The sequence below is a fragment of the Mustela erminea genome, chromosome X (genome assembly GCF_009829155.1).
Source record: "Mustela erminea isolate mMusErm1 chromosome X, mMusErm1.Pri, whole genome shotgun sequence".
NCBI lineage: Eukaryota > Metazoa > Chordata > Mammalia > Carnivora > Mustelidae > Mustela > Mustela erminea.
Window position 1 is genome coordinate 21419875 of NC_045635.1, and position 25463 is coordinate 21445337.

General features: G+C 39.8%; 2 protein-coding genes across 4 annotated transcripts; both read left to right on the plus strand.

Annotated features, from left to right (window-relative positions):
- The first annotated feature begins 35 nt into the window (after positions 1–35).
- LOC116583209 (melanoma-associated antigen B5-like) lies at positions 36–2211 on the plus strand. The gene is made up of 2 exons (XM_032331244.1): positions 36–174; positions 834–2211. The coding sequence occupies exon 2, from the start codon at positions 1059–1061 to the stop codon at positions 2082–2084; it is 1026 nt and encodes a 341-aa protein (XP_032187135.1). The 5' UTR covers positions 36–174; positions 834–1058; the 3' UTR covers positions 2085–2211.
- A 2995-nt stretch (positions 2212–5206) lies between these two features.
- LOC116583208 (melanoma-associated antigen B5-like) lies at positions 5207–8726 on the plus strand. 3 transcript variants are annotated; one of them, XM_032331241.1, is made up of 2 exons: positions 5207–5288; positions 7425–8726. In XM_032331241.1, exon 2 carries the CDS (start codon positions 7476–7478, stop codon positions 8514–8516), a length of 1041 nt encoding a protein of 346 aa, XP_032187132.1. In that variant the 5' UTR covers positions 5207–5288; positions 7425–7475; the 3' UTR covers positions 8517–8726. The 3 variants fall into 3 exon arrangements, with proteins under 3 accessions (XP_032187132.1, XP_032187134.1, XP_032187133.1); XM_032331243.1 differs by having other exon boundaries at positions 5237–5288; positions 7469–8726; XM_032331242.1 differs by lacking the exon at positions 5207–5288 and adding an exon at positions 5459–5502.
- Positions 8727–25463: the final 16737 nt, after the last annotated feature.

Sequence of the window (25463 nt, forward strand, 5' to 3'; positions counted from 1 at the left end):
ACAAGGGGATGGGAGACTTAGTCTAAGGGGTGTGGCTTAAGCAGCAACAGTGGAAAGATTTCACAGGCCAAAGTGAATACCCTGAGGACTAAAGGAGTCACATGCCCCTAACAGTAGGAGAACTTGAAAGCATTAGTTTCTTACAAGTGTCCAGCTTCAGGACACCAAAGACAGGTATGACCAGATAAAGAGATCCTCACTTTCTTCTAGGGGTCATAGGGTGGTAAAGACCTTGATATGAGGGGCAGGTCTAAGAGTAAGGGAGGGAGGAACTCCATGCCATGAAAAGGGTCAGGGATCAATGCAAGGACCAAGGGAGTACCCATCACTGAACAGAGAGAGTGACCAAGAATCTGGCTGCACGCCTGGCTTCAGCCCTAAGAACTAGTGCCAGGTTATCAAGTCAAAAATCCCCCAACACTTATTTCTATCAGATTTACAAGGACTGAAATCCTTAGTTTGAAGGTACAGTTACCATTCAATGAAAGGGGTGGAGTTGCCAGGCCCTACACAGATCCAAAGTAAGGACCCTTAATGAGGATTGAGGACCACAAAGAGGCCAGGATAGAAAATTCCCCACTGAACATTCCGACCTAGACAGGAATTATAAGCTGGAGACCACATTTACTTCCTTATTGTGGGTTCCAGGGATGCTTGTGATGTCAGCCTCAGGAGAAAAGAGGAAAAAACCCCATGACCTGCCACTAGTTGAATGCATGTCTTCCGTAAGAGACTCCTAAACTACAAGACCGGCAGCCCCTCCTGTCACCCCAGCATGCCTGAGGCAGGTCTGACAGGAAGCAGCATAAACCTCACTCTACTTTCCTTCACAGGTTTCCCAACGGACTGGCTGATTTGGGAACGGGAGCCCTGTGGGTTTTTAGAGAAGTGCCCTCGAGGAAAACCACAAATGTAGCCCTCCTTACATACCACCAGCCAAGGTGGTGTATTCATGCTGAAGGTGGGCACATCCCGTTAAACTTTGTCTTCCTTCAGTGGGCCCTCATTGCCTGCTCTCCCACTCACACTCCTGACCACTGTCCGTGATCATACTCATTATGCCTCGGAGTCAGAAGAGTAAGCACCGCACTCGTGAGAAACGCCACCAGTCTCACAGTAACTCCCAGAATCACAAGGGAGTTCAGGCCCCTGTAGCAATGGAAGAGGACCCCACCTCCTCTTCTCCTGTTTTGGAGGGTAATGCCCAAAATCTATCAGCTACAGAGTCAACTAGCACTTCCCAGGAGTCTTGGGGTGGCCCATCTACCACCATTACCTCTTCAGATATTTCTGGTACAAGATCTGATGAGCGTGAGGACAGACAAGATAAGGAGCACCTATGTTTCCCTAAGGTCTCATTTTCTACTAAGAGCTCATGCATTGATATTCTAACTATGAAGGTGGGTTTGCTGGAACAGTTTCTTCTGTACAAATATAAAATGAAACAGCCCATTGTGAAGGAAGACATGATGAAGGTTATTGGCCAAAATTACAAAAACCGATATCCTGAGATCCTTAAAAGAGCCTCTGAACGCATTGAGGTTGTCTTTGCAGTTGAATTGAAAGAAGTTGATTCAACCAGACACTCCTATGACCTGGTCAGCAAGGTGAAACTCCCTAACAATGGGAGGGTGCGAGCTGGCAGGGGGTTACCCAAGACTGGTCTCCTGATGACAGTCCTGGGTGTGATCTACATGAAGGGCAACTGTGCTGCTGAGGAAGACATCTGGAAATTCCTGGGTATGATGCGAGTATTTGCTGGGAGGAAGCATTTCATCTATGGTGAGCCCAGAAAGCTCATCACCAAAGACTTGGTGAGACTACGGTACCTGGAGTACCGCCAAGTACTGAACAGTGAACCTCCACACTACGAGTTCCTGTGGGGTCCAAAAGCTCAAGCTGAAACCAGCAAGATGAAAGTCCTGGAATATTTGGCCAAGGTCAATGATACAGTTCCCAATGTCTTCTCATCAAGATATGAAGAAGCTTTGAGAGATGAGGAAGCAAGAGCCCGAGCCAGACCTACCACAACAGCCAGTGTGCATTACAGGGGCACATCCAGCAGTTTCTCCCACTCCTATTAAAATCTGAGGTTTCAAAAAAAATCATCTAAATAAGAAAATATGACATCATAGTAGGGGTTTTCAGGGAAATGTGGAAGAATCCCACAGTAAATTTACTGTGATAAAGGAATATAAAAAAATGATAAAACATCAACTTTGGTGCTCTTTAGGCCTTCAGTCTTTTGTTTCATAAAATTAAAGGATCTACACTTCAATATCCTTAGTTTCTTAAAGAATTTAGGGGACATTACTTCACAAAAAGTCAGACCTCATATTCTCTTATTCCCCAAATGTCTACTGAGTGACCTGCTTTCTGGAAGGTGCAATGCTAGGAATGGGAATGTGAAGATAAAGACCTAGCCTTTCCCACAGAACTTTAGAAACTAGTAGCTATGATGGTAAGGAAGATACTGAGATACCCTCTGTGTCTTATAAAGTTAAAAAAAAGAAAAACAGGATGAGAAGGGAGGTGTCCTAGGGCAGATGAGTGTGTATATTCCCTGAAACAAGGCAGTTTAAGTTTGGGGATCTTGCAGGTCAATCTATATGATATAATTTAAAATTAATCTACATGATGGACTAGACTGAGGGTATGGGAATGGTGATCAGAGGCTATACCGTAAGATGATGCATCTCAGAGATGAGAGAAAAAAAAAATCTCTAAACGGAAAACTACACTGTGCTGTAAGGTCTGAAATTAAGGTTCAATATTATGGGTTCCTTGACATTTAGTGAAACCAACAGGGCCTCAAATTGCCTAAATGAAAGCTCCCCTCCAGACTGTACACTTGCAGATAAGGTCCACTATCAAACAACCATCTTCATCAAGGGGACAAGGGGCATACCTTGCTTATTCCTAAGTAGCAGATCTCTGTTCCCTTCCAGCTTGCAGAATTATTCAAAGAAGCTGATTACATGGTACCATGGGAAATAAGGTCACCTCAACCTCTTGACACCAAACATTGCCTCCCACAGATGTACTCATTCATTGTATACTTCAGTGACCCTCACATTTTACTATGTAGCACATTGTGCCCTTCTCCCCTAGCCAAGTGAGTACACATGATTAATAACCAGTTGTCTGTCTCATCTCTGCAGTGTCGGGTGGTGCATGTTTGAAGTCCACATAACCATAGAGTGGAAGTTCCTTCCTCACCTCATGGGGTAAAAAGGAGGCCATTAAAACAAACTCTGATAAATTACTTTGGCATTGTAGATAATCCAAAAAGAAATGTCTACCTGGGGCAGTGTATTAACCTGTTAGGAAAGCCCTAAGACAATAACACATGCTGGGTGGTTTAAAATCAAATTTATTTTCTCATAGTTCTGAAGGCTAAAGTCCAATGTCAAGGAGCTGGCAAGATTGGTTTCCTCTAAGGCTCCTCTCCTTGGTTCCCATATGGCCACCCACTTTATTTGTTTGTCCTTTTGTGTGTAAGAATCTCTGATGTCTCTTTTGGGCCCTAGTCTTTTTTTAAATAAGGACACTAATCAGAGTGGGTTATGGCCCACCCTAATGGCCTAATTTTAATTTAACCATCTCTTTTATGACTTCATCTCAACTATAGTCACATTCTGAGGTATGCGGCCGGGGGCGGGGGGTGTGTCATGGCATCAACATACACTTTTTGGAGACACAATTCAGCTCCAAAAAAAAAAACAAGAATCAAAGGTATCTTTGTTACTATCTCAATAAAGAAGAATATACTGCACAAATAGGTGTTCTAAATACAATGACTCCAGGGTGTTTCAAGAGAAAAGGATGAACTCCCTTGAGGTGACACCCCCAGAAGGCACTGTATTGACATTTATTTGCTTTGAACTGGTGAAGTCAGAGTCCACTGTATTAAAAGAGCATTTTAATTAGATTATCTTGGTTATATTTTTGCAAATTCTAAGAGAAGGTTAGATTTGGTGGGGAGGAAACAAATGAAAATAGGTGATTTGAATGGAAGGACAATTGGGAAGAATGTAAAGAGTAGGTCCCTGACAAAATGCAAGGAGTTTTAAGTTGTATCCAGGTGGGGAAAGAAAAGCCACACACCAAAATTCAATAATAAACACTCTAATAGGGAAGAGATACTTAATTTTACTTGCTAAAAGTGAATTTTTGGATGATTTGATGTTCTTTTGTCTTTTGCCAGTCATCTTGAAAGATGCTTTATAAACAGTACCTACATTCCTACAGTCTTTCAATAGAGTTTACCAAACTCAGCTGGCACATGAAGAACTGCAAATATTCTCATATCCACAAGGTGTTAAGTGTCAGAACTAGACTATACCCCTAGTGTGAATTCATCCAGGACATACAGTGGGTTACCACTCCCATCCTGAAGCAGACCTTATGAAACTTTATTCACTTTTCTTGTCACTACTTCGAAATATACCTCAGGGGGAAAAAAAGGAATATATGGCCAGAGCAGTAAGAATACCAAAATAAATGAGAAGTACAAATAATGAAAGGAAGGATATAATATCTCCAAACAATGCATAGTGTTGCTTAACTTCAAAAAATGGCAGTCTCATGAAACTGTCTGGCTTAGCCTGGTTCCTATGGCAAGCATTTTAGAACAGAAGCTACCTAATAGGACAAGTTTGGGTAGTAGAGAGAAGGAATGGATCAGTGTAGTTTTTTACTCTGATATTTTGTTGCCCAAGCTAAGTCTCTTAATTGTTTTTCACCTTCCCCATCTCCTATCAGTCCTGGGACACAGACTCATCCTCTTTAAGATTTGCAAGAAGGTGATCACCTAAAAGTTTTCAGGGATGTGGCATTGCTCTGAAAGCCTTTCATTAAAGAGACCGGAGCCAACATGAGGACTGTATGAACAAAGGCGGACGAAGGCAACATGCAGTCAGGTAGGCAGTCATACAGTGACCTCCCCTCCCCTGCTCTTACTTACATCTACGCTGTCAGACTGATGTCTCTGTAAGTAAGGTATCAAGGATGTGAGGGCCATGTAAGGGTGGTGTTGGAGAGAAGGGCCAGGGTCCTAGATGAGTGTAACTGACAATCCTGTATGACACTAAGGGTGTTCTCCACCCCAGAACAGAGGGGGCACCAGAGATCCCGCCCCCTGCTGCCAGCCTTGAAAGACTATGTCGTTGGTGACAGGAAGAACAGCCTTCACTTCCTCTTGGGGCGTCTAAGGAAGGTACGAGACTTTGCAGTTGGCGGCCGCCTTAGGGCAGGCAAGGGAGGAATCCTCCCGAACCAAGCACAAGGTGAGGAGCTTGATTAAGGAATAAGAGAACCCCCTCACCCCTCAACAGGCCTCCTTCTGAGGCCCCGCCGCCACCGCCACTTTTGGTCCTAGCCGCCCCCCGCCTACCCGTCACGCCCGCGCCTCCTTATCCCCCCCCCCCCCCACCCCGCACGAGTCCGCACACGTGGCAGAGCGGTCAGTCAGGCTGAGGTTGATTTTTCAAAGGTTGCAAGGTGAGGGCTTTGGTGGGAGGGGCTAGTTCAGTAGAGGGAGGAGAAGACCCTAACAAGAATCAAGGTTAGGAAACTTAGGTAGAAATTCTGACCAGAGCCATGCTAGCGGCTCCCGGGGAAAATAAGCATGGCGGTCGGTCAGGTGGGCCTGAGTTTTCCCTCCATATTTGAAGGACCAGAACGCTGAAGGTATTGATCTCAGGGTAAGTGTACCATGCCCTGAAGGAAATCAAGGATGTGGAAATCCGAGTTAGGACTGCAGGGACCAATAATTCTAGAACAATAAGGTGGCATAGAACTCACTGTGGCCATCAATCCTGGGGAGCTCCGGGGCAGGGCTGTCGGGCTTCTTGGGGATGAAAGAGCCTTGGTCTGAGGGCCAGGGCCCTAAGGTAGCAAATGAAAGTATTCAGCTGGGAATCAGGGCAAGGACTCTGTGAGAACTAAAGGAATCTGTCCTGATGACATATTGACTGACATTCATTTTTTTCCTATGGTGTCACGTGAGAGTTGTGGGGGAGGAGAGTGTGTACTGGCGGGGGTGGCGGGGGAGGCAGGTGAGAGATTTGGTTTAAAAGGGATTGTTTGGGGCACCTGGGTGGCTCAGTGGGTTAAAGCCTCTGCCTTTGGCCCAGGTCATAATCTCAGGGTCCTGGGATTGAGTCCCACACGAGGCTCTCTGCTCAGCAGTGAGCCTGCTTCCCTCTCTCTCTCTTTGCCTGCCTCTCTGTCTACTTGTGATCTCTCTCTGTCAAATAAATAAATAAAATCTTTAAAAAAATAAATAAATAAAAGGGATTGTTTGCCCTCTGCAGTAGGAGGATTTCTAGATCTTTCTAAGAGTTAATGTGAGAACCAAGACATCTGAATAGAACAACCACAGTGAGAGTACAAGAGAAACCATCCCCAGTTCTTAGCCTTGGAAAACAATGGGCAGGGAAGACAATTCCCATATTCTTACAGGTGGTGTAAGGAGATATTGGCAGGGAGAGAAGATTTCCAGACTATGCTAGGGGCCAAAGAAAAGTTGGAAATGACCACTGGTCATTTGGAAAGATAACAAAAATGATAAAAAATCAGATCCCTAACTTTGCATTCAGAACTCGAGTTCTTTTTTTTTTTTTAAAGGTTTTATTTATTTGAAAGAGATCACAAGTAGGCAGAGAGGCAGGCAGAGAGAGAGGGGAAAGCAGGCTCCCTACCGAGCTGAGAGCCCAATGCGAGGCTCGATCCCAGGACACTGAGATCATTACCTAAGGCAAAGGCAGAGGCTTAACCCACTGAGCCACCCAGGCACCCAGAACTCGAGTTCTGAGATTCACCTTCACTTATTTATTATCAAATCTGAGAGAGAAGAGATCTTTAATGTGAGGGTACAACCAACCACAAGTGAGCAGAAGGGAGGTGTGTCAGGCACTACCTGGAGGCCATGAGTACCCTGAATGAGAAATAAGGACCAAAACAGCCCAGGAAGGAGAGGGCTCCACACAGCTCTCAGTTGGGGACCCCCGACAGGGATAGGGAATAAGAAGCTGCTAGTTTACTTCTTCCTCTGGGGTCTCTGACTTTTGTTTGAGATATTGACTTCACAGCAATAGAATAGAGGAGGCCAAGGACCTGTGGAGAGTTGACAAGATGATCTTGAAATTGAACTGAGAAACCCTGGCAGCCCAGAATAGAGGTTCCCCACTGGCAGCCTCTGATGTCACTCCAGTACACCCCAGGCAGGGCTGGCAGATAGCAGTCTAAGGTTCCCTTTAATTTCCTCTGTAGGGTTCTTAAGGGACAGGCTGAGTAGAACAGGAACCTTGTGGGTTCCTGGAACAGTACGCTCAAGTAAACCTGCAGAGGCAGCCTTGGTTAAAGCCAAGGTGGAATCTTCTACTGAAGGTGCTCACATCATCTCATTCTCTTTCCTTCAGGGGTCTACGTCTCCTGATCTCTTGCCTGCTGTCTGTGACTCTAGTGTCATCATGCCTCGGAGACAGAAGAGTAAGCTCCGGGCTTCTGAGAAACGAGGCCGGGCTCGAGCTGAGGCTCAGGGTGAGGGTGCTCAGGCCACAGTAGCCGTGGAAGAGGAGTCCACTTCCTCCTCTCCTCCTCAGAGTGAAGATACTACCCAGAGTCTGCCTCATGCTGTGTCAAGCAGCACTTTTCAGGGGCGTCGAAGAGCACAAGCCATCACCATTACTTCTACAGCCAATATGTGCACTAGATCTGATGAAGATTCCAACAGCCAAGATGAGGATAGAGCAAGCCCCTTTGAGGTCCCATACTACACTGAGAGTGCAGGTGAAGATTCTTTAATCAGGAAGCCTGGCCTGCTGGAGCAGTTCCTTCTGTACAAGTATAAAATGAAACAACCCATTTTGAAGGAAGACATGCTGAAGATTATTGGCCAAAATTACGAAGACCAATTCCCTGAGATCCTCAAGAAAGCCTCTGAGCGCATTGAGATTGTCTTTGCAGTTGATCTGAAGGAAATCGACTCAACCAAACAATCCTACGACCTCATCAGCAAGCTCAAACTCCCCAACAATGGGAGGGTGCGAGCTGGCAGGGGGCTACCCAAGACCGGTCTCCTGATGAATATCCTGGGAATGATCTTCATGAAGGGCAACTGCGCTGCTGAGGAAGACATCTGGAAATTCCTGGGTATGATGCGAGTATATGCCGGGAGGAAGCACTTCATCTATGGAGAGCCCAGAAAGCTCATCACCAAAGATCTGGTGCGGCTGGAATATCTAGAATACCGCCAGGTGGCCAACAGTGATCCTCCACGCTACGAGTTCCTGTGGGGTCCGAAAGCCCAAGCTGAAACCAGCAAGATGAAAGTCCTGGAATTTCTGGCAAAAGTTAATGATACCATCCCCAGCGCTTTCCCGTCCTATTATGAAGAAGCTCTGAAAGATGAGGAAAAGAAAGTCCAAACCAGAGCCATGGTCACGGCTGGCACTATTGCCAAAGTCCTTGTACCTTCCAGGCCCATGCCCCAGAATATCTTCCACCCCTAGTTAAATCTGAGTTCTCTTATCCTCAAGATAAGAAAACATAAATTCACAATAGGGATTATATTATTAGCAATGTGAAAGAATCCCATAGTATAGTAGTAAGCATAATGGAATAGAAAAAAAAAAATTAAACATGGTTATTCGAGTTTTTACTTGTTCCCTTTAGTCTTTAGTGTTACAAAATTAAAGGATTTATTCTTCAGTTTTGTTAGTTTTTTCAAGAAAGAAATTAAATCTTATGAAATTATACTTTGTGTTTATTGGCTCTTCTGTTCGTCACACAGTGGGTATCTGCTCACGGGAGGGCTTAGTGATAGGAGTGCGGACGCGAGTATAAAGGAAACCCAGCCTCTACTCACAGAATTTTAAAGACTTTGAGCTTCATTCATACAAGTAAGCTGATGAAATATCCTCTGTGGCCCACAGACTTATCTGTCAAAGGAATAGGTGAGGAGGAGGGTAATCATTGTGAGAATAATTAAGTGGAAATTTCCTGAGCAATGCGGTTTGGAACTTTAGGAACTTGCCAGCCCTCGGTGGGATCTAATTTTCATTTCTGGTGTGTGGTGGGCTAGCTGAGGTTGTGGAATTGGTGGGTAGAGGCCAGACTCAGTGCTACGCTTGAGAATTGCGGGGCACTAACCCTGTGTTAGTTTGCTCTGGCTGCTATAACAACATACTGGGTGACTTAAACAACAGACATTTTGACCGTGATGGAGGCTGGGAAGTTCACAATCCAGGTGCCAGCAGATTCAATTTCTGGTGAGAGCCCTCTTCCTACATTACAAATGGCTAACTTCTCCATGTGTCTTCACATGGCAGAGAGAGAAAGTTCTGGTTTCTCTTATTCTTAGGAGAACACTAATTACATCATGGGTGTGCTATCCTTGTGAACTCATCTAAACCAAATTATCTCCCAAAGTGTCCACCTTCAATTACCTTCAAATCAGGTGTTAGGGCTTCAACATATGAATTTTGATGTGGCAGGGGGGTTGTGGGATGGGGCACAAACATTCAGTCTATAAAGAAAACTGGTGCTACCAGTTTACTTTGGGATTATGGGTAAACCTAAGAGAAGTCACCATTTGGGACAGGAAAGGAAGGTGTCATTTGTTCTTATTTCAGTGCAGATGAATACAGCAGGCAAAGTAGGTAATTTATGCACAACATCCTCATGAAGTTTCTCAGAAATAAGGGTGAGAGTGGTGCCTGGGTGGCTCAGTGGGTTAAGGCCTCTGCCTTCGGCTCAGGTTATGATCCCAGGGTCCTGGGATCGAGCCCTGCATTGGGATCTCTGCTCAGCAGGGAGGCTGCTCCCCGCCACCCCCCCCCCCACCTGCCTCTCTGCCTACTTGTGATCTCTGTCAAATAAATAAATTAAAAAAAAAAAAAAAAAGAAAGAAAGAAGGGTGAGAGCCCCTTCAGGTGGGATACCACTGTGCTGGCACTGCTTGCCCTGTGTTGGGAGAGCCAGAGCCTGCTCCCTTAAAAGGGCATTTTAATTAGATTATCTTGAATATAATTTGGCAAACTCTGAGCAAGGGCTAGCTCTTGTTAAGGGTGTAATGAATGTTAACAGAGGTCATTTGGGAGGACACTTAGAAGGGATGGGAGGGCCTGTACCTTGAGACCAACTGTAGGAACCTGAGTTGCATCCAACTGAGAAAGACAACTCCATGCCTAAATTAAATGACAGATGATCTAATGGGGAAAATGTAGTTACTTTTACTAGCTAGGGCAAATTTTTGATTGCCTGTGTTCTTTGAGAATACTGCATATTCTCTGATACTTTCTGGATTAAAAAAGAAAATAATAGTGCCTTCTTAGCACAGTGGGCAGCGTGTCAGTCTCATAAAAAAAAATAACAAGAGGGGTGGGTGGTATAATTGGGATCAAAATAATATTAATTTCCATTTTTAAAGTACTAGGTAATATTTGCTAGTCATCTTGTCATGTGGTTATGTGTATATATTCCAAATGAAAGAGTTTACCAAACTCACTTGGGTGATGCAGAACTTGCAATTTTCTCAAGTTTACAAGAATGGTCCGTACCAGAGCTGGGACTAGACACCTGGCTTGAATTTGCCTAAAGGCCACATGGTTCTACTTCTCCCAATGCAAGGCAGACCTTATATACTCACTAAACCAAAATTTTTCTCAGGTACTACAAAGGCATTTGAAATCAAAGTACTGAAAGCAGGCCTACTGAAGGGAAAGTAAACATAAAAATAAATCATAATTTGGAGATTATCCTTCATTTCCTTTTTCTAGGATCCTACTGAAAGCTAACTCTGCCCCAGACCTGGTATTTTGTCCAGTTCCAGCAACTTCAGTCATTACAGCACCCTTCACCTGGGACTTCCCAGTGTGCCCTCCTTCCAACTCTGGAACCTGACCTTCTGACCAGTTCTTCACTGTGGCCTCCTCTGATGGCTGCTCGCTGTTCTTAATGGAGCAGAACACCTGTATTAACTGCTCGTGCCCTAACTTAGAGCATTCCAACTCCCTGGCGGTCACTTGCTTCACCATATCATCTTTATATGGTGTTTATGTGGTAATACGGAGATCTTCATTTCTCTCTCTCTCTCTCTCAACACACCTGAAATTGCCTTCTCCAAATGGTAAACCTTTTAATAGATGGTTTAAATAGCTTCTGCATATAAATTTATGAATCATTTTCTTCACACATTTATTAACGTGTATCAAGTTTACAAGTAAGTTTTTATATTTTGTAAATCAAATTGGGAGACCTTGCCAATTATTCTGAATTCAGAACAGGACAACAGGGCATCAGAATAGGTGCTACTTTGGGAATATAAAATAACTTCATAGGAAAATTATCTGGATCAATAAAAAGAGCAAAATAAAGTAAAAGATTATCAATTCCCATCTTCCTTATCTTGTCTAGCCTGTTCAGTAAAACTTAATGACACATACCTAAATTTGCTTACTTATGAATTTATAAGAAATTAAATCTAAAATAAATTGGAAAATATGCTCAACTATTCTCTAAATATTAATCAGGCATCTGCTCTCAGAAATACACTCTGCCATTGCTGGAGAGGCTAGGAAAAATCCAAAAGGGGGTGGGGTGGGGAGGATGTCTAGGAGCAATAATCTTATAAGGATGATAGTAAGGTATTATAGTAAACTAGAAGGACAATTAAAAAGAGAGTGAAAAGGGGCACCTGGATGGCTCAGTTGGTTAATCCTCTGATTGTTGATTTCAGCTGGGGTTGTGATCTCTCTCGGTGCTGTGGGATTAAGCCCTGCATTAGTCTCCTCGCTCAGCACGGAGTCCCCTTCTCTCCCTCTCCCTTTTCCTGTGCTCTTCCCCATACTTAATGCATTTCTCTCTCTCTCTCTCTCTCAAATAAATAAATACTTAAATTAAGGGGGGGTGTTGGAGTCCAGATGAGCACAGTGAGGTGGCAGGTAGGAGGAGAAGTTATGTTTGGAAAACTGCACTTTTTCAGTGAGACTGAAGTTCAGGTTTAGCAATGTGAGCTAGGACTGTGGGAGTGGGCCAGTTATTCACATGAAGTGTTGAAAGACTGAGAGACAAACTTGGAGTGAAAATGGCTTTTGAATCCTGGATAAACTATGAAGAAACTTTCCATTGGCTGAGGTAAGGTAGGTGTTCTTGACTCCTTTTCACTGCATTGTAATACATTGTGTAAAGTCCTATATCTTATGCACATAACAAAACCTGCACAATTTTTGGTAAGTTAGCTTATCATTTTACTTGATACAAGATACATTTTAAAAATTTCTCTTGCATTTTCTTTTTACACTCGTGTAATTTATTAGTGTTTTATTTAACCTTCATGCTTTGGAGATTTTCCAGTCATCATTTTGTTAGTGATTTCAAGCCTAATTCCATTATTATCTGAAATAGAAACTACTATTTGTTAGATGCGCTTTATGGCCCAGAATGTGGTTTATCTTGGTGAGTGTCCCATGCAAGCTTGACAAGAATGTGTATTCTGCAGTCGGATGAAGTAGTCTATAGATGTTAATCATATCCAATTGACTTATGATGTTAATGAGTTCAACTATGTCCTTATTGATCTTCTGCCTGCTGGATCTTTTCATTTCTGATACATAAAGTTGCAGAAGTCTTCAACTATTCTCACAGATTCATCTACTTTTTCTTACAATTTTTGCCTCATACATTTTGATATTCTATTCTTAGGCACATAGCCATTAAGATGCTGTTATGTAATCTTGGAGAACTGACACTTTATTATGTAATGCCCTTCTCTAGCCCTGATAACTTTCCTTGATCTGAGCTTTGCTCTGTGTGAAATTAATACACCTACTCCCATTTTCCTTTGGTTAATAATACCAAGGTATATCTTTCTTCATTCCTTAACTTTTAATCCATGTGTCTTTATATTTAAGGTGGGTTTGTTGTAAACAACATGCAATTGAGATTTGTTTCTTGATCATACAGATATTCAATCTTTTAACTGGTGTTTTCAAATTGTTGATATTCAGTTCAAAATTATTATTAATATCTACCATATTTGTTATTCTTTTCTATTTACTGACCCTTTTCTATTTTCCTATTTTTGACTTATGCTCTTTTTCTGTCTTTTGCAATTTTTAAGGTTAATAAACTTGATTGGGGGAATCCTTACACAAGATAAATGTATACCAAGACATCACATTGCACACATTAAATAAACACAATGTGCATTTGTCAATCATATCTCAGTAAAACTGGAAAAAATCAGACATTTTTTATGATGCCATTTCTCTCCTTTCTTAGCATATTAATTCTCAATTTTAAAACATCTTTTCAGGGGTCACCCTAGTGTTGACAATATATATTTATAAGGAATCCAAGCTCACGTTGAAATAAAACTGTATATGGGGTGCCTGAGGGGCTTAGTCAGTTAAGTGGCTACTTTTGGCTCAGGTCATGATCTCAGGGTCCAGGCCTTGAGCCCCACATCAGGCTCCCTGTTCGGTGGAGAGCCTGCTTCTCCCTCTCCCTCTGCCTGTTTCTCCCTTTCCCTCAGCCTGCTGCTCCCCTACTTACTCTATCTTTCTGTCAAATAAATAAATAAGATCTTAAAAAAAAAAAGAAAGAACACTGTATAACTTTTATTATTATGTTCAGTTAGCCAGCATATAGTACATCATTAGTTTTTGATGTACTGTATGACTTTGCAGATAGTTCAAGTAACTTATGTAATCACAAAGTATTACTAATTCCTTCCTGCTATCCCTTATTTCTGTCATTCATTTCACTTGTGCATTAAATTATAATAATCAAATATACTACTGTTATTATTTTTGAAGTAGAAAAATAAGTCTCATTTTACCTCCACTCATTTCTTCTCCAAGGCTCTTCCTCTTTTAATATAGATTCTATATCTTCTTTCTTTTCTTTCCTTTAACAAACTTCTTTTATCATTTTTTTCCACACAGTTCTAGTGGCAACAAATTCCCTCAACGCTTGACTGTCTGAGGCAGCATTTCTCCTTCAGGATACAAACTTATAAATTGGTGGATTTCTTCTCTTGATACTTGAAATATCTCACTACATTCTTTACCTGTTTGTATGATTTCTGAGAAGCAGTCAGATGTAATTCTCATCTTTGAGGTATGTTGCTTTTCCTCTGGTTTCTTTGAAAATTTTTATTTTTTCTTTTCTGCATTTCAAATATAATATGCTACAATGTGCGGGTTTCTACAATCAAGAAATTCCCCAATTTAACTCAATAATGACCCTATCTACCTAGAGAATGTATCAGATCTCAGGCCACACAAGACTGCCCCCACATCAGATACCCATCATCAGTCCCAGGATGCTAGTTTTACTTGTGACCTACAGGTTACAAAGTTCAAAGGTGACTCTCAGTCCCTACATCCATTAAACAGGACAGGATGGCTATATGAGATTGAAGTCATTTATTTTCATCCTCCCATATGGAAGGCTAGAAGTCTCCAGTTGAATATTTCCTTTCTCCCAAGTCAGCTGAGCTCTGATACAACTCCAATAGTTTCAACTCTGACAATAAGAGTTTTTCCTGAGGACAGGCCTTTCTGAGAATGGAATGCTCTGGCATATCTCAAATGATTATTTTTCTCTCCCCTTCTAGAAGCCAAAGAAGACTTTCCATATTTTTTTTTTTTAAAGATTTTATTTATTTATTTGACAGAGAGAAATCACAAGTAGATGGAGAGGCAGGCAGAGAGAGAGAGAGAGGGAAGCAGGCTCCCTGACGAGCAGAGAGCCTGATGCGGGACTCGATCCCAGGACCCTGAGATCATGACCTGAGCCGAAGGCAGCGGCTTAACCCACTGAGCCACCCAGGCGCCCAGAAGACTTTCCATATTAATTGTGAAAATCTGTAGAGCTCCTGAAGGTACTACTCACAAATGTGCAGAGTTTTAAACTCTCAGTCTTTTCTATGAAGAGCCTCTAGCTATTTATCAATTACATTTCAGATTTTCCTACACTGGTACTAGTTTCCATGGAGGTTTCTCCTGTCCTAAGTTCTGGTTCCCTGTACTCCCTTTAATTGGAGGGACAGTAGTTTGCCATGTGATCTCACTTCTCTGGTAGATATAAGATTTGTTGATTTTTCAGTTCCCTCACCTTTTTACCTGATGTTAGGATGGAATGATGACTTCCAAGCTCCTTATGTGATAGACAAGAAACTGGAACTCCTTTATTTCTTCAATTATTCTTTCTGTCCCCTTCTCTCCAATGTCTTTGAGACTCCCATTATATGTATGCTTTTATAATTAATGGTGTACCGCAAGTCTCTTAGGTGCTGTTCATTTTCTTAATTATTTTTTCTTCTAGTTTCTCAGAGCAGATAATCTCAAATGACCTATCTTCAAGTTTATTAAGTCATACCTTTGTCTTCTCAGATCTCCTGTTGAATCCCTACAATGTATTTTTCATTTTTGTTATTCTTTGAAACTCAAGAATTTTTATATGGTTCTTTTAAATAATTTCTATATCTTGATTGATATCCCTTACTTGGTGAGACTTAATTTTCATAGATTCCTTTAGTTCATTGTAGATGGTTTCCTTTATTTCTTTGATAATATTTAAAATAGCTGATTTAAGGTATTTGTCTACTAAGTCCAGCCTTTGGGTTTCCTCTTATAATGATTCAATTGATGTCATTTTCCCCCTTACTTTATTATTTTATTGCACGCTTCATGATTTTTTTTTTTTTGAAGTTTAGACATTTTGAATATTATAATGTGTCAGCTTTGGAATGAGATTCTTCCCCATTCCTGGTTTATTTTTTTTTCTTCTTATTGTAGATTCTGTTTGTTTGCTTCATGAATTTTGTAAACTAACTTTTTAAGATCTGTGGCTTTTGCCATGTGTGGCCAATGATATCTCTGTTCAATTCATTTCTATGCCATCTGGTAATTCGGCAAAAATTTCCTTAATGCCTGAAACCAAAATATAAATCACTTCTATTCTCTGCAAATGGGCTCTGTGTTTGTATGGGAGTATGCTTTCTGCAGTCAACTGGGCAGCTTACAATTTTGCCTATACTTCTGCTTGCACAGAGCCTAAATGTGAGTCTGAAGGAAGAGATTTAGGGCCTTCAGTTTCATTTTTCAACAGAACCTTATTCTAGGAATTCAGAAAGTCATCTAGAGTCCTAGGAACATGTGATAGCTTTTCAAAACCTCTTTTCCCCAAAGTATCTCATTCCTCAAATTTTCTTTCCATGGTTTTTTATTTGTCTATTATTTGCCCCAACTGTTACCCATTGCCATAAGTATCAGCAGCTAATACATTGGTCTTTAAAAGTTTTTGACAGACATCCCCTAGAAAATAATTCCACCCTGGGAGAGTTCTGAGTTAGGAGAAATAAAAGGAGTCCTTTGAACTCATCCTTCAGAGAGACACAAATCAGGCCAAAACAACCATAATCCCCAAGAAAAAGTCCTTTCTGCCCTCTCTGGCATGAGGGACCCATATCTCTGGAAAGCAAGCTTCCATCCTCAAGGCTATCATTGATTGGGGGATCCAGGTATGTGGTAAGTAAAATTTTCACAAAGATCTCTGAACAAGATTCAGATACCTTTTCTTAAATGGTCCACATGGTTGCTAGAAATCTGTGATTAATTTCCAGAGTTCTAATAAAGTTGATTCTGACAGTTTCTACCAGTTTATTAGATTTTTTTGTTGCAGAATAGACTTTTGGAGTTCTCTACTCCACCACTCATGGATTTAACTCCATCCCCCCCCACCTTTTTCTAGAAGAAACAGCCTTAACTTCTACAGTTGTGAATTGTTTCATAATATGTTTGTGACTTTCCTCCACATACTTGAAATAGGAATAGTTAAAAGCTTATTATATATTGCTGGCCAAAGGGAAAAAAAAATGGCTAAATATCATTAGGTATATAATGAGATTTTAAACAACTTAAAAGTAAAGGCTTTTATGATGGATTTTTGGTTTTCCAATATTCTTTCTAGTCTCACTGAATTAACCCTTCAAAAGGGAAAAATTGTTTACAAACATTTTTTTCAAGAATAATGTTTATAACACATAGCATTTCTAAGTATTTTTTACAAGATCATAAATTCTTTACTGTGACATATTTTTGTCATCATTTTTTTAACATTGCTGAGTTAGTGAGGCAAATTTTTTTCCAATAAAGACACAATAAATGCACAGCTAAGTGGTTTGTAAAATGTCACACAGAAGTAGTAATGACATTAATGTTATAAATTTTATTCATAATTACATGGCCTAAAAAATCATGATCTCACTCATTTTCCTCAAAAATCTATAGATAGAGCTATAGTGTGACCACAGATAGGCTATGCAACAAAAGTAACCTCTGCACAATGTAACTTATATATAATTATTAGAAAATACAACACTTTAAAATACTGATTTCCAAAAAACTACTTTGGTACATTAAAGTTTATGCATGCATACCAGATAATATAATAGCAATGCCCATTCTTACAAAGAATTCATATAATGAATACTGATGGGAATCCCTTGAGAATTAATATGTATAATTGCTTTCACTTCATGAAAAGCAGTTTGTGAAAACTGAAATTTAAAGCACAATGCTAAAATACTGCATGGGTCCTAGCCACCTGCTCTCTATGAAGACAATACTGCTCTTAAAACAGTATTTAGAATTTTTAAAGTTTGTCATATAAGTATTGTTGGAATAGTTCACATTATAATAAGGTCATTATTTTAAATTGAATGTGACTAGTTCGTGATATCGTCCAGTGAAGTATAAAATTTCTCCAAGAGAAAAAATGTTTTTGGACAAATGCATGATACTGAAACTAAAATGTCCTCCTTTGCCTGTCATTCATGTGATCATGATTATTAAGTAGGCTTTCAGGCCCTCAAAATACTTTTTTTAGCTTTTGCAAATGGGGTATTATGTATTTGGTAAATAAGACTTAATCACTTTTTGATTTGTAGTTTGTCTAGCATAAATTCTTATATGTCGTGAGTGGGAATTCTTTAAATAATTGTAGCAAACTAAGAATAAGTAAATTCCTTAATTCAATAAAATACTTAAAATAATATGCCACATTATTTCTTACAAAGTATAAGTACTGCATTACATAGGCCGTGCATTACACAAGATATTTTTATCAGACCATACCAAACACAGAGTACAAATATTATTTATGTAGATTACGATTATATTTAATTGTAATTCAGCTAAAACCTATCTGATTTTTCAGCCTAAAAATTTAAAAAAGCATTAAATGGCTAAAATAATGAAGGAAAGGATGCCTTATGATCTTTTATTTTGTATTGACTTTGCTGTGGTATTTTGAAAACAATAGAAATACCACAAATTATTTAAAATAATTTAATGAAATTCTCATTAACAGTGGTCCTAATAGACCTCAAAGTGTTGATGCTTAATGTGACCAACCAAAGGATATTAAATGATATAAATTCCCCTTGGAAGGATACCTCTGGGTAATCAGTACAGTATCAAGCATACTATCAATATTAAATGCTTGAAAATAGGCACATCAATTGATAAATTGGATGACACATTCAATTATAGTTGGTATTACTGTACTGAATCACATTCTATTGGAAATAAGTGGGATTTGTGTTAATTCTTTTAACCAGAATATCAACTTAACCATCACATCCCATTATCTTTCCAAGACAGGTAATAGGAAAAATACTACCCAGAGCAAATGACTAAAATACCTTTGAACTTTCACAATAGATACCCATAGAATGTGAGAAGTTAAAGGGACCATAAAGGTACTAGAAAGTGTTTACATTTAAAATCGCCTCTTTGACTTGATGTATTCTGTAAAATAAAGCTATATGGGTAATGACAAAAACCCATTCAACAGACTAAAGAAACAAATCGTTTAGAAATTACAGCTTGAAATGCCAATTGAATATTACCCCCACCTTAAAAGACCATCAGAAGAAATTTAACTTTATTTACTTTTCCTTCTACCTCCGCCTCCTTCCGTTTTTCATGGAGGGGAGGGTGACATTAGGGCTATTGATAAGGTAACTTTTTTGTTGTAAATCTCAAGGACATTTGCAAACCAAGGGAGACTCCTACCTTGCAGGACTGTGATCTCTGCAAGTTAACTATTTATCGTTTTATGGCAGTCAGGGGTGCCTGAGGAATGCTACACATATGGAGGGGAGCAGGTGAAGGGGGGGCGGTGCAAGGCGCCAGCTTTTGCTTTGTCCTCAGCCAGCCTCCTGCTCCTTCAAGCTCTGGACTGTGAAGTCAGTGTTCAGGAAACAAAATTGATGTTAAAAAAGCTTTCAAAGAAAGACAAAAGTAATGACTATTTATATCAATTCCACTTATTGCTTTTGAGTATCTAGTTCTAAAATGCCAGAGAAGTTTCTGCTGATGGACATTACTTTCCTACCCTCTTTTAAAGTGAAGGGGAGTAGAATTTGCCATAACAAAACTTGTCTCTTTGTCAAGAAGATTATTTTGAGCAGATTACTTTTTATGAAATTCAGAGAAAGAAGAAGCTCTGAGAACCAATCTAAGGTTACCCTTTCTGTAATAGATATTTACAAAGGAAATCTCAATTTGTAAGGATGTCTCCCTTTCTGTACCTGGAAGAGACAGATGACAGATGAGTCAAAATCTCTAGAAACTCTTTATCAACTGGAGAAAGTGAGGATGTAAATTGGCCTAAAATCAATAACCTTTATTACTGTTCTTTTCTTTGTAACCTCCCATTATAGGCTTCCCCTCCTCCACTCTTCACAACATGTTCTTTTGTTTTTAGCAGGAGATGTTATTTAAGGTGGTGATCTGAGAGCCATTTTGAAGAGTCAACTCAGTTTTCATGGGTATCTCCTATGTATACACGAAGTAAACATGTTATTAAACTTATTAAAGTATTAAACTATTAAAATTAATTTTCTCTTGCTAATCTATTTTTTCTTCTGCTAATATTTTACTTGGTTTCTCAGCTAAGACCATAGAAAGACAGAGGGAAAGTCACTTTTCCTCTCCTGAAAAAGTATATTTATTAAAACACAGATTTCATCACATACCTCATTTTGCTCATTTTGTTTTACTGTTTTGCAAGCATTATTACTGTTTTGGAAATACTATTTAATTTTTAATTATTCTATAAATTGCTAAGCAGCTCAACAGACATCCGTGAAATCTAAAATAATAAATCATGTGGGAAACAAAGGCAGAAGAAAAAAATTGTTAAATTTCCTTACAACCTAGAGCCCACTGACAACTCCTTGAAACAGACAGAGTGACAATTCTTCAGGGACTCAATTGTCTTGATGTTAATGATGAGGGAGCAGGAGGCTGGCTGAAGACAAAGCAAAAGCTGGCACCTTGCACACCCTCTCCACCCGCTCCCCTTGCTAATGTGTGTGACATTCCTCAGGCACCTCTGGCTGCCCTAAAAGAAAAACAAATAGTTAATTTGCAGAGATCACAGTCCTGCAAGACAGGAGTCTCCCTTGGTTTACCAATGTCCTAGAGATTTACAACAAAGAAGCTATCTAATAATAGCACAATTTCCAGAGGCAAATAACTCAGTTCCTCAAGCCCTAAATAAAGTTAAATTTCTTCTAAGCCCAACTCTCACTAACAAGGACACTTGATAGGAGAAATGTGAAACTTTATCTCTAGATCTCCACGATAGTGTCGAGAATCATTCCCAAGCATATGGCCCACTGATAGACATCTAAAGGGTCTCACAAGAAGATTTTTACTACTAGTAATGAATAACCTTTCTCCCAACAATAGCTAGCCCCTCAAGGTCCTGGAGACCTTGCTTCCAAAATTCCTTAGAGACTAACATCACCCTCTTTGTCCTCACCTACCCAACTCCTGTGTATATAATTAGCCACTCCTCAGGATAATGGCACAGCAGCATCTCTGTCTGCTCACGGGTCCTGTCCCCGTGCTCTAATAAACCACCTTTTTGCACCAAAGACGTCTTAAGAATTCTTTCTTAGCCATCGGCTCTGAACCTCACCCCACCGAACCTCACCTAGGTTCAAGAACTTCATCATAAATACTTTGCTAAGGGCAAAAGGCAATCCTAGCCTGAGCTTCTGCTTACCCCAGGATCCTCTAAGTCTACTTTAGTGTATAAATGGGTGGGACTGGAAAAGATTATGCTGCGTGAAATAAGTCAAGCAGAGAAAGTCAAGTATTATATGGTTTCACTTTCTTGTGGAGCATAAGGAATAACACAAGAGGACATTGGGAGATGGAGAGGAGAAGGGAGTTGGGGGAAATTGGAGGGGGAGACAAACCATGAGAGACTGTGGACTCTGAGAAATAAACTGAGGGTTTTGGAGGGGAGGGGGCGAGGGTATGGGTGAGCCTGGTGGTGGGTATTAAGCAGGGCATGTATTGCATGGAACACTGGGTGTGGTGCATAAACAATGAATGCTGGAACACTGAAAAGAAATAAAATAAAATAAAATGGAAAAAAAATTTCCTTTAGAAATTTCCTTTATCTCCAACTCCCGCAAGATTCATTTTGGCAATCATCACCCAAGCATACGGCCCACTGATATACATCTGAAGTATCTCATGACTAAGGTTTTATTGGACGGTAATAAATGACCTTTTCCCAACAATAGCTACGTCCCCTTGAGGTCCTGAAGACCTTGTTTTCCAAAATTCCTCAGACACTTATGCTATCCTTAAACCCCCTCCCAACTCATAAGTATATAACCACTACCCCTCACGACCGCACTGCATCTCTTCCTGTCCACAGGTCCTGTCCCTGAGCTTTAATAAAAATCACCTTTTAGCCCCAAAGATGTCTCAAGAATTCTTCCTTGGCCACTGGCTTCGAACCCTAAAGTCTTTCCTGTGTCACTAAATACATTAAAATCCAAAAAAAAAGTGCAAAAAATAGGCATACAAACTGCTTTGTCCAATCTGGCAATTGAAAGACTGCAAGTGGATGAATGCTATCAAAATTCGAAGATACTTTTTTTAAACCACCAAAATGAAGAGAACAAGAGGAAAGTATGAATCCTCATATTTTGCTTATTTCCAAGACAACCATGCTAATAGATTATTTAAAAAGGGAACTAACAGCAGCTGCTATATAAAGACACAATTGAAATGTGAAATCAAGAGAATCACCATTAATCAGCATATGAAGAAGACCCATTACAAACATACTCCCACAGAGCGGACACAAAGAGTGACCAAATACTTTGTAATTCATGTTTAAGAAAATATAAACAAACATTCAAATATCTGACTGATGGCCCAGGACAGAAATACAATAAAGTAGGGAAGAAGAGACAAGAAAATGATTAAGATGAAAATTAAGATGGCAAAGCTGAGGAACATCATTAGTATGAAACAAACCATCATAGAAAGGAAGATATACTTTAGAATGGACCCAAGGGGTGCAGAACAAGTATCCCCAAAATGTGCCACTTTGGCACATGGACCATTTTAAGCTGAAGGCAATCAAGACCCAGCTGACTCAAGAAAAACTTCTACCTCTCCCTTAAGCTACCTAAAAGAATTTATTTTTTGTTTAATATTTTTTCTCAAGTAAGCTCCATGCCCAGTGGCTTGAACTCATGGCCCTGAAATTAAAGAGTTACATGCTCTACTGACTGAACCAGCCAGATGCCCCATACCTAAAAGAATTCAGATAGCAATTCTGGCCCAGAAAGCAGATATTACCAAGAGGTAATCTGAATGACCTATCTAGAGGGCAGAACAACCTTCTAATTACCAAACTCTTTTTTTTCTTTTTCTTTCAGTAATCATCTTATGAATGATCTTACTACCCCTTAAAGCCCCAGACCTCAATTGCCTGACTAGTCCTTACCATATATTTATGTGGCCCCCATGGGTAGGGAATTATAATCGCTTTTCTACTGTTAACCTGTCTTATGTTATTTGATTATTAGACCAGCCAAAGAACCTAGAAGGATAGAATAATTTTTTTTTCCTTCCTTATTGTTTAGGAAGAACCTAGAAGGATAGAATAATTTTTTTTTTCCTTCCTTATTGTTTAGGAAGAACAATAAGGACTATTGAGGTTATTAATGATAAAGGAGAACATTATAAAACTGAAGTGTATGTTAACTTAAACCATGTCCAAAAGGGACAGTGACAAGTCCAATTCTGGCAGTGAGTGGTTTCAAATAACCAAAGATGCTGTAGAGACCACTTTTATTATTATTATTTTTAAGAGGTCACAAGTAGGCAGAGAGGCAGGCAGAGGATGAGGGGAGAGGGAAGCAGGCTCCCCGCTGAGCAGAGAGCACAATGCAGGGCTCCATCCCAGGACCCTGAGATCATGACCTGAGCGGAAGACAGAAGCTTAACCCACAGAGCCATCTAGGCGCCCCTGTAGAGGCCACTTTTAGGCAGCAGGTTTGAACAATGGAGAACTGAGAACGATGAAAGGGCCCAGAGCCACCACCAAAATGCAAGAAAACAGGCTCAATAGGTGACTCACCTCAAAATATCCATAGGTCCTCGCTGACCAATTGGCTACTAACAACCTGGCACAGGTACCAAAAAAGGAAAATTCCATATGTTCCCATATCTCCTCACTCTTAACTAGAGTCCCCCAACACCGCTGCCTCCTGGTAAAGTCTCTCCTTTGCTATCCTGCCCACTGCTTCCTTGTAGTATATTCAGTAAACTTCTATCTCTTCTGTTTTGCCTTGGGTCAATATTTTCACTGTGTGTGCCACCAGCCTCTACCAGATCTGGTTGCCTCATAGGTGCAATACAGTATTGAAATATGAAAACTGGTATTTTTGAAGGTTATTATATATATACCTAAGAACCAAGCAGAATGAGCTTATAAGAATTGGTTAGGAAAAAAAAAACAAAAAGAATTGACTTACTTGTGGTTTTGATATTCAATTATCTTTGTACTTTTGTATTTTTAATTTTATTAAATATATGGAAAAGAGTGATTTTTAAATATATGATTAAAATGGATATAGATATCTTATTTCTGGTACAGCCTTTTTTTTCTTTTAACATTTAGTTTTGTTTGGCCTGCCTCTTCTCCCTCCCCTCAAATCCATAAATGCCACATTTTCTGTCTTCAAGATGACCAATAAAACATAATCTGCATCCTTACATATGCAGTATAAATAGGAGTACATATCTATGTATATAAGGATAATGTTTATTTTTATTACTACTGATTTTATAACCATCTCATTACACTGTACACATATGTCTGCATCGTGATATCTCAATACCTCATGAAAAACATCCAACTCGGTTCGCAAAGTTTTAATTCAGTATTTCAAATAGCAATATAGTAACCGAGAATATGGATATGCTGCAATAGAGCCTGACATTTCATGATGGAGATGCACATTGTTTTCAAGTTGTTTTTTATTTGTTTTTAATGAATACTGCAGCAACTTTCACATGCATGTGACCTCATGCACTTTTATTTCTACGGGGATCCCACGAGTGGCTATATGTATTTTTAATTTTAATGTATGTTGCCAAGTTACTTTTAGAAAGCTTTCAGTGCATCAGAATTTCACTAGCAGTTATGACAGTAGCTGTTTCCTCATTCACCATCAACAACAGAGGTTGTAGCTCTTTTTAGTTTTAACCATTTTAAGAGATAGAATGGTATTGCATTGTTACTCTGATTGGCATTTCCCTCATTGCTGGTGAATTTGAGCCTCTTTACATATGTCTATTGTCTCTTTGGATTTGCAATTCTGTGAACTATTTTTTTCTACTGGATTGTATGTAACACTTTTACATTTGTCATTTTATTTACCATCTGTCCAATATTTTGTTGATTTTTAAAATTCCCTTGTGTATTTTTATAAGTATTCTAAAAGAAAAGTTGTATCATTCCTATCAATTAAAATAGTTATGTTAAGCAGCACCTGGGTGGCTCAGAGGTTAGCATCTGCTTTTGTCTCAGGTCATGATCTCCAGGTCCTGAGGTCTAGCCCCAGCTCAGCGGGGAGTCTGCTTCTCCCTTTCCCTCTGCCTCCCTCCCTCTCTCTAAAATGAATAAACAAAATCTTAAAAAAAAAAAAAATGTCACGTTCAATGTGTGCTAAATACACATAAATGAATGAATGAATGAATAGACGAATGAATAAATAAATAAATTAATAAATGTACTGGGAGAGGGGGCAGAGCAGAAAACCCAGCTGTTTTCCTCTTAAAATTATAGCTTCTCCCATTGGTGTAGTTTTGAATATACCAGTCTATATGAATCCAAAAAGTTGATTTGACTTAATAAAGCAGTAACAGGCAGATTTTATTACCAATTAATCTACTGTTGAATGACTTTTCAAAATATATAGTCAATAAGCAAACATATGCAATAGTATGTCAGCTAGGATGCAAAGGGAAATTACTCAAATAAGAGGATGATAGCTCTCAGGAAAAAGGAGAAGGAAGAAAAGCATGGAAGGCATGTGTTTTGTTTTATAGAACCAACAA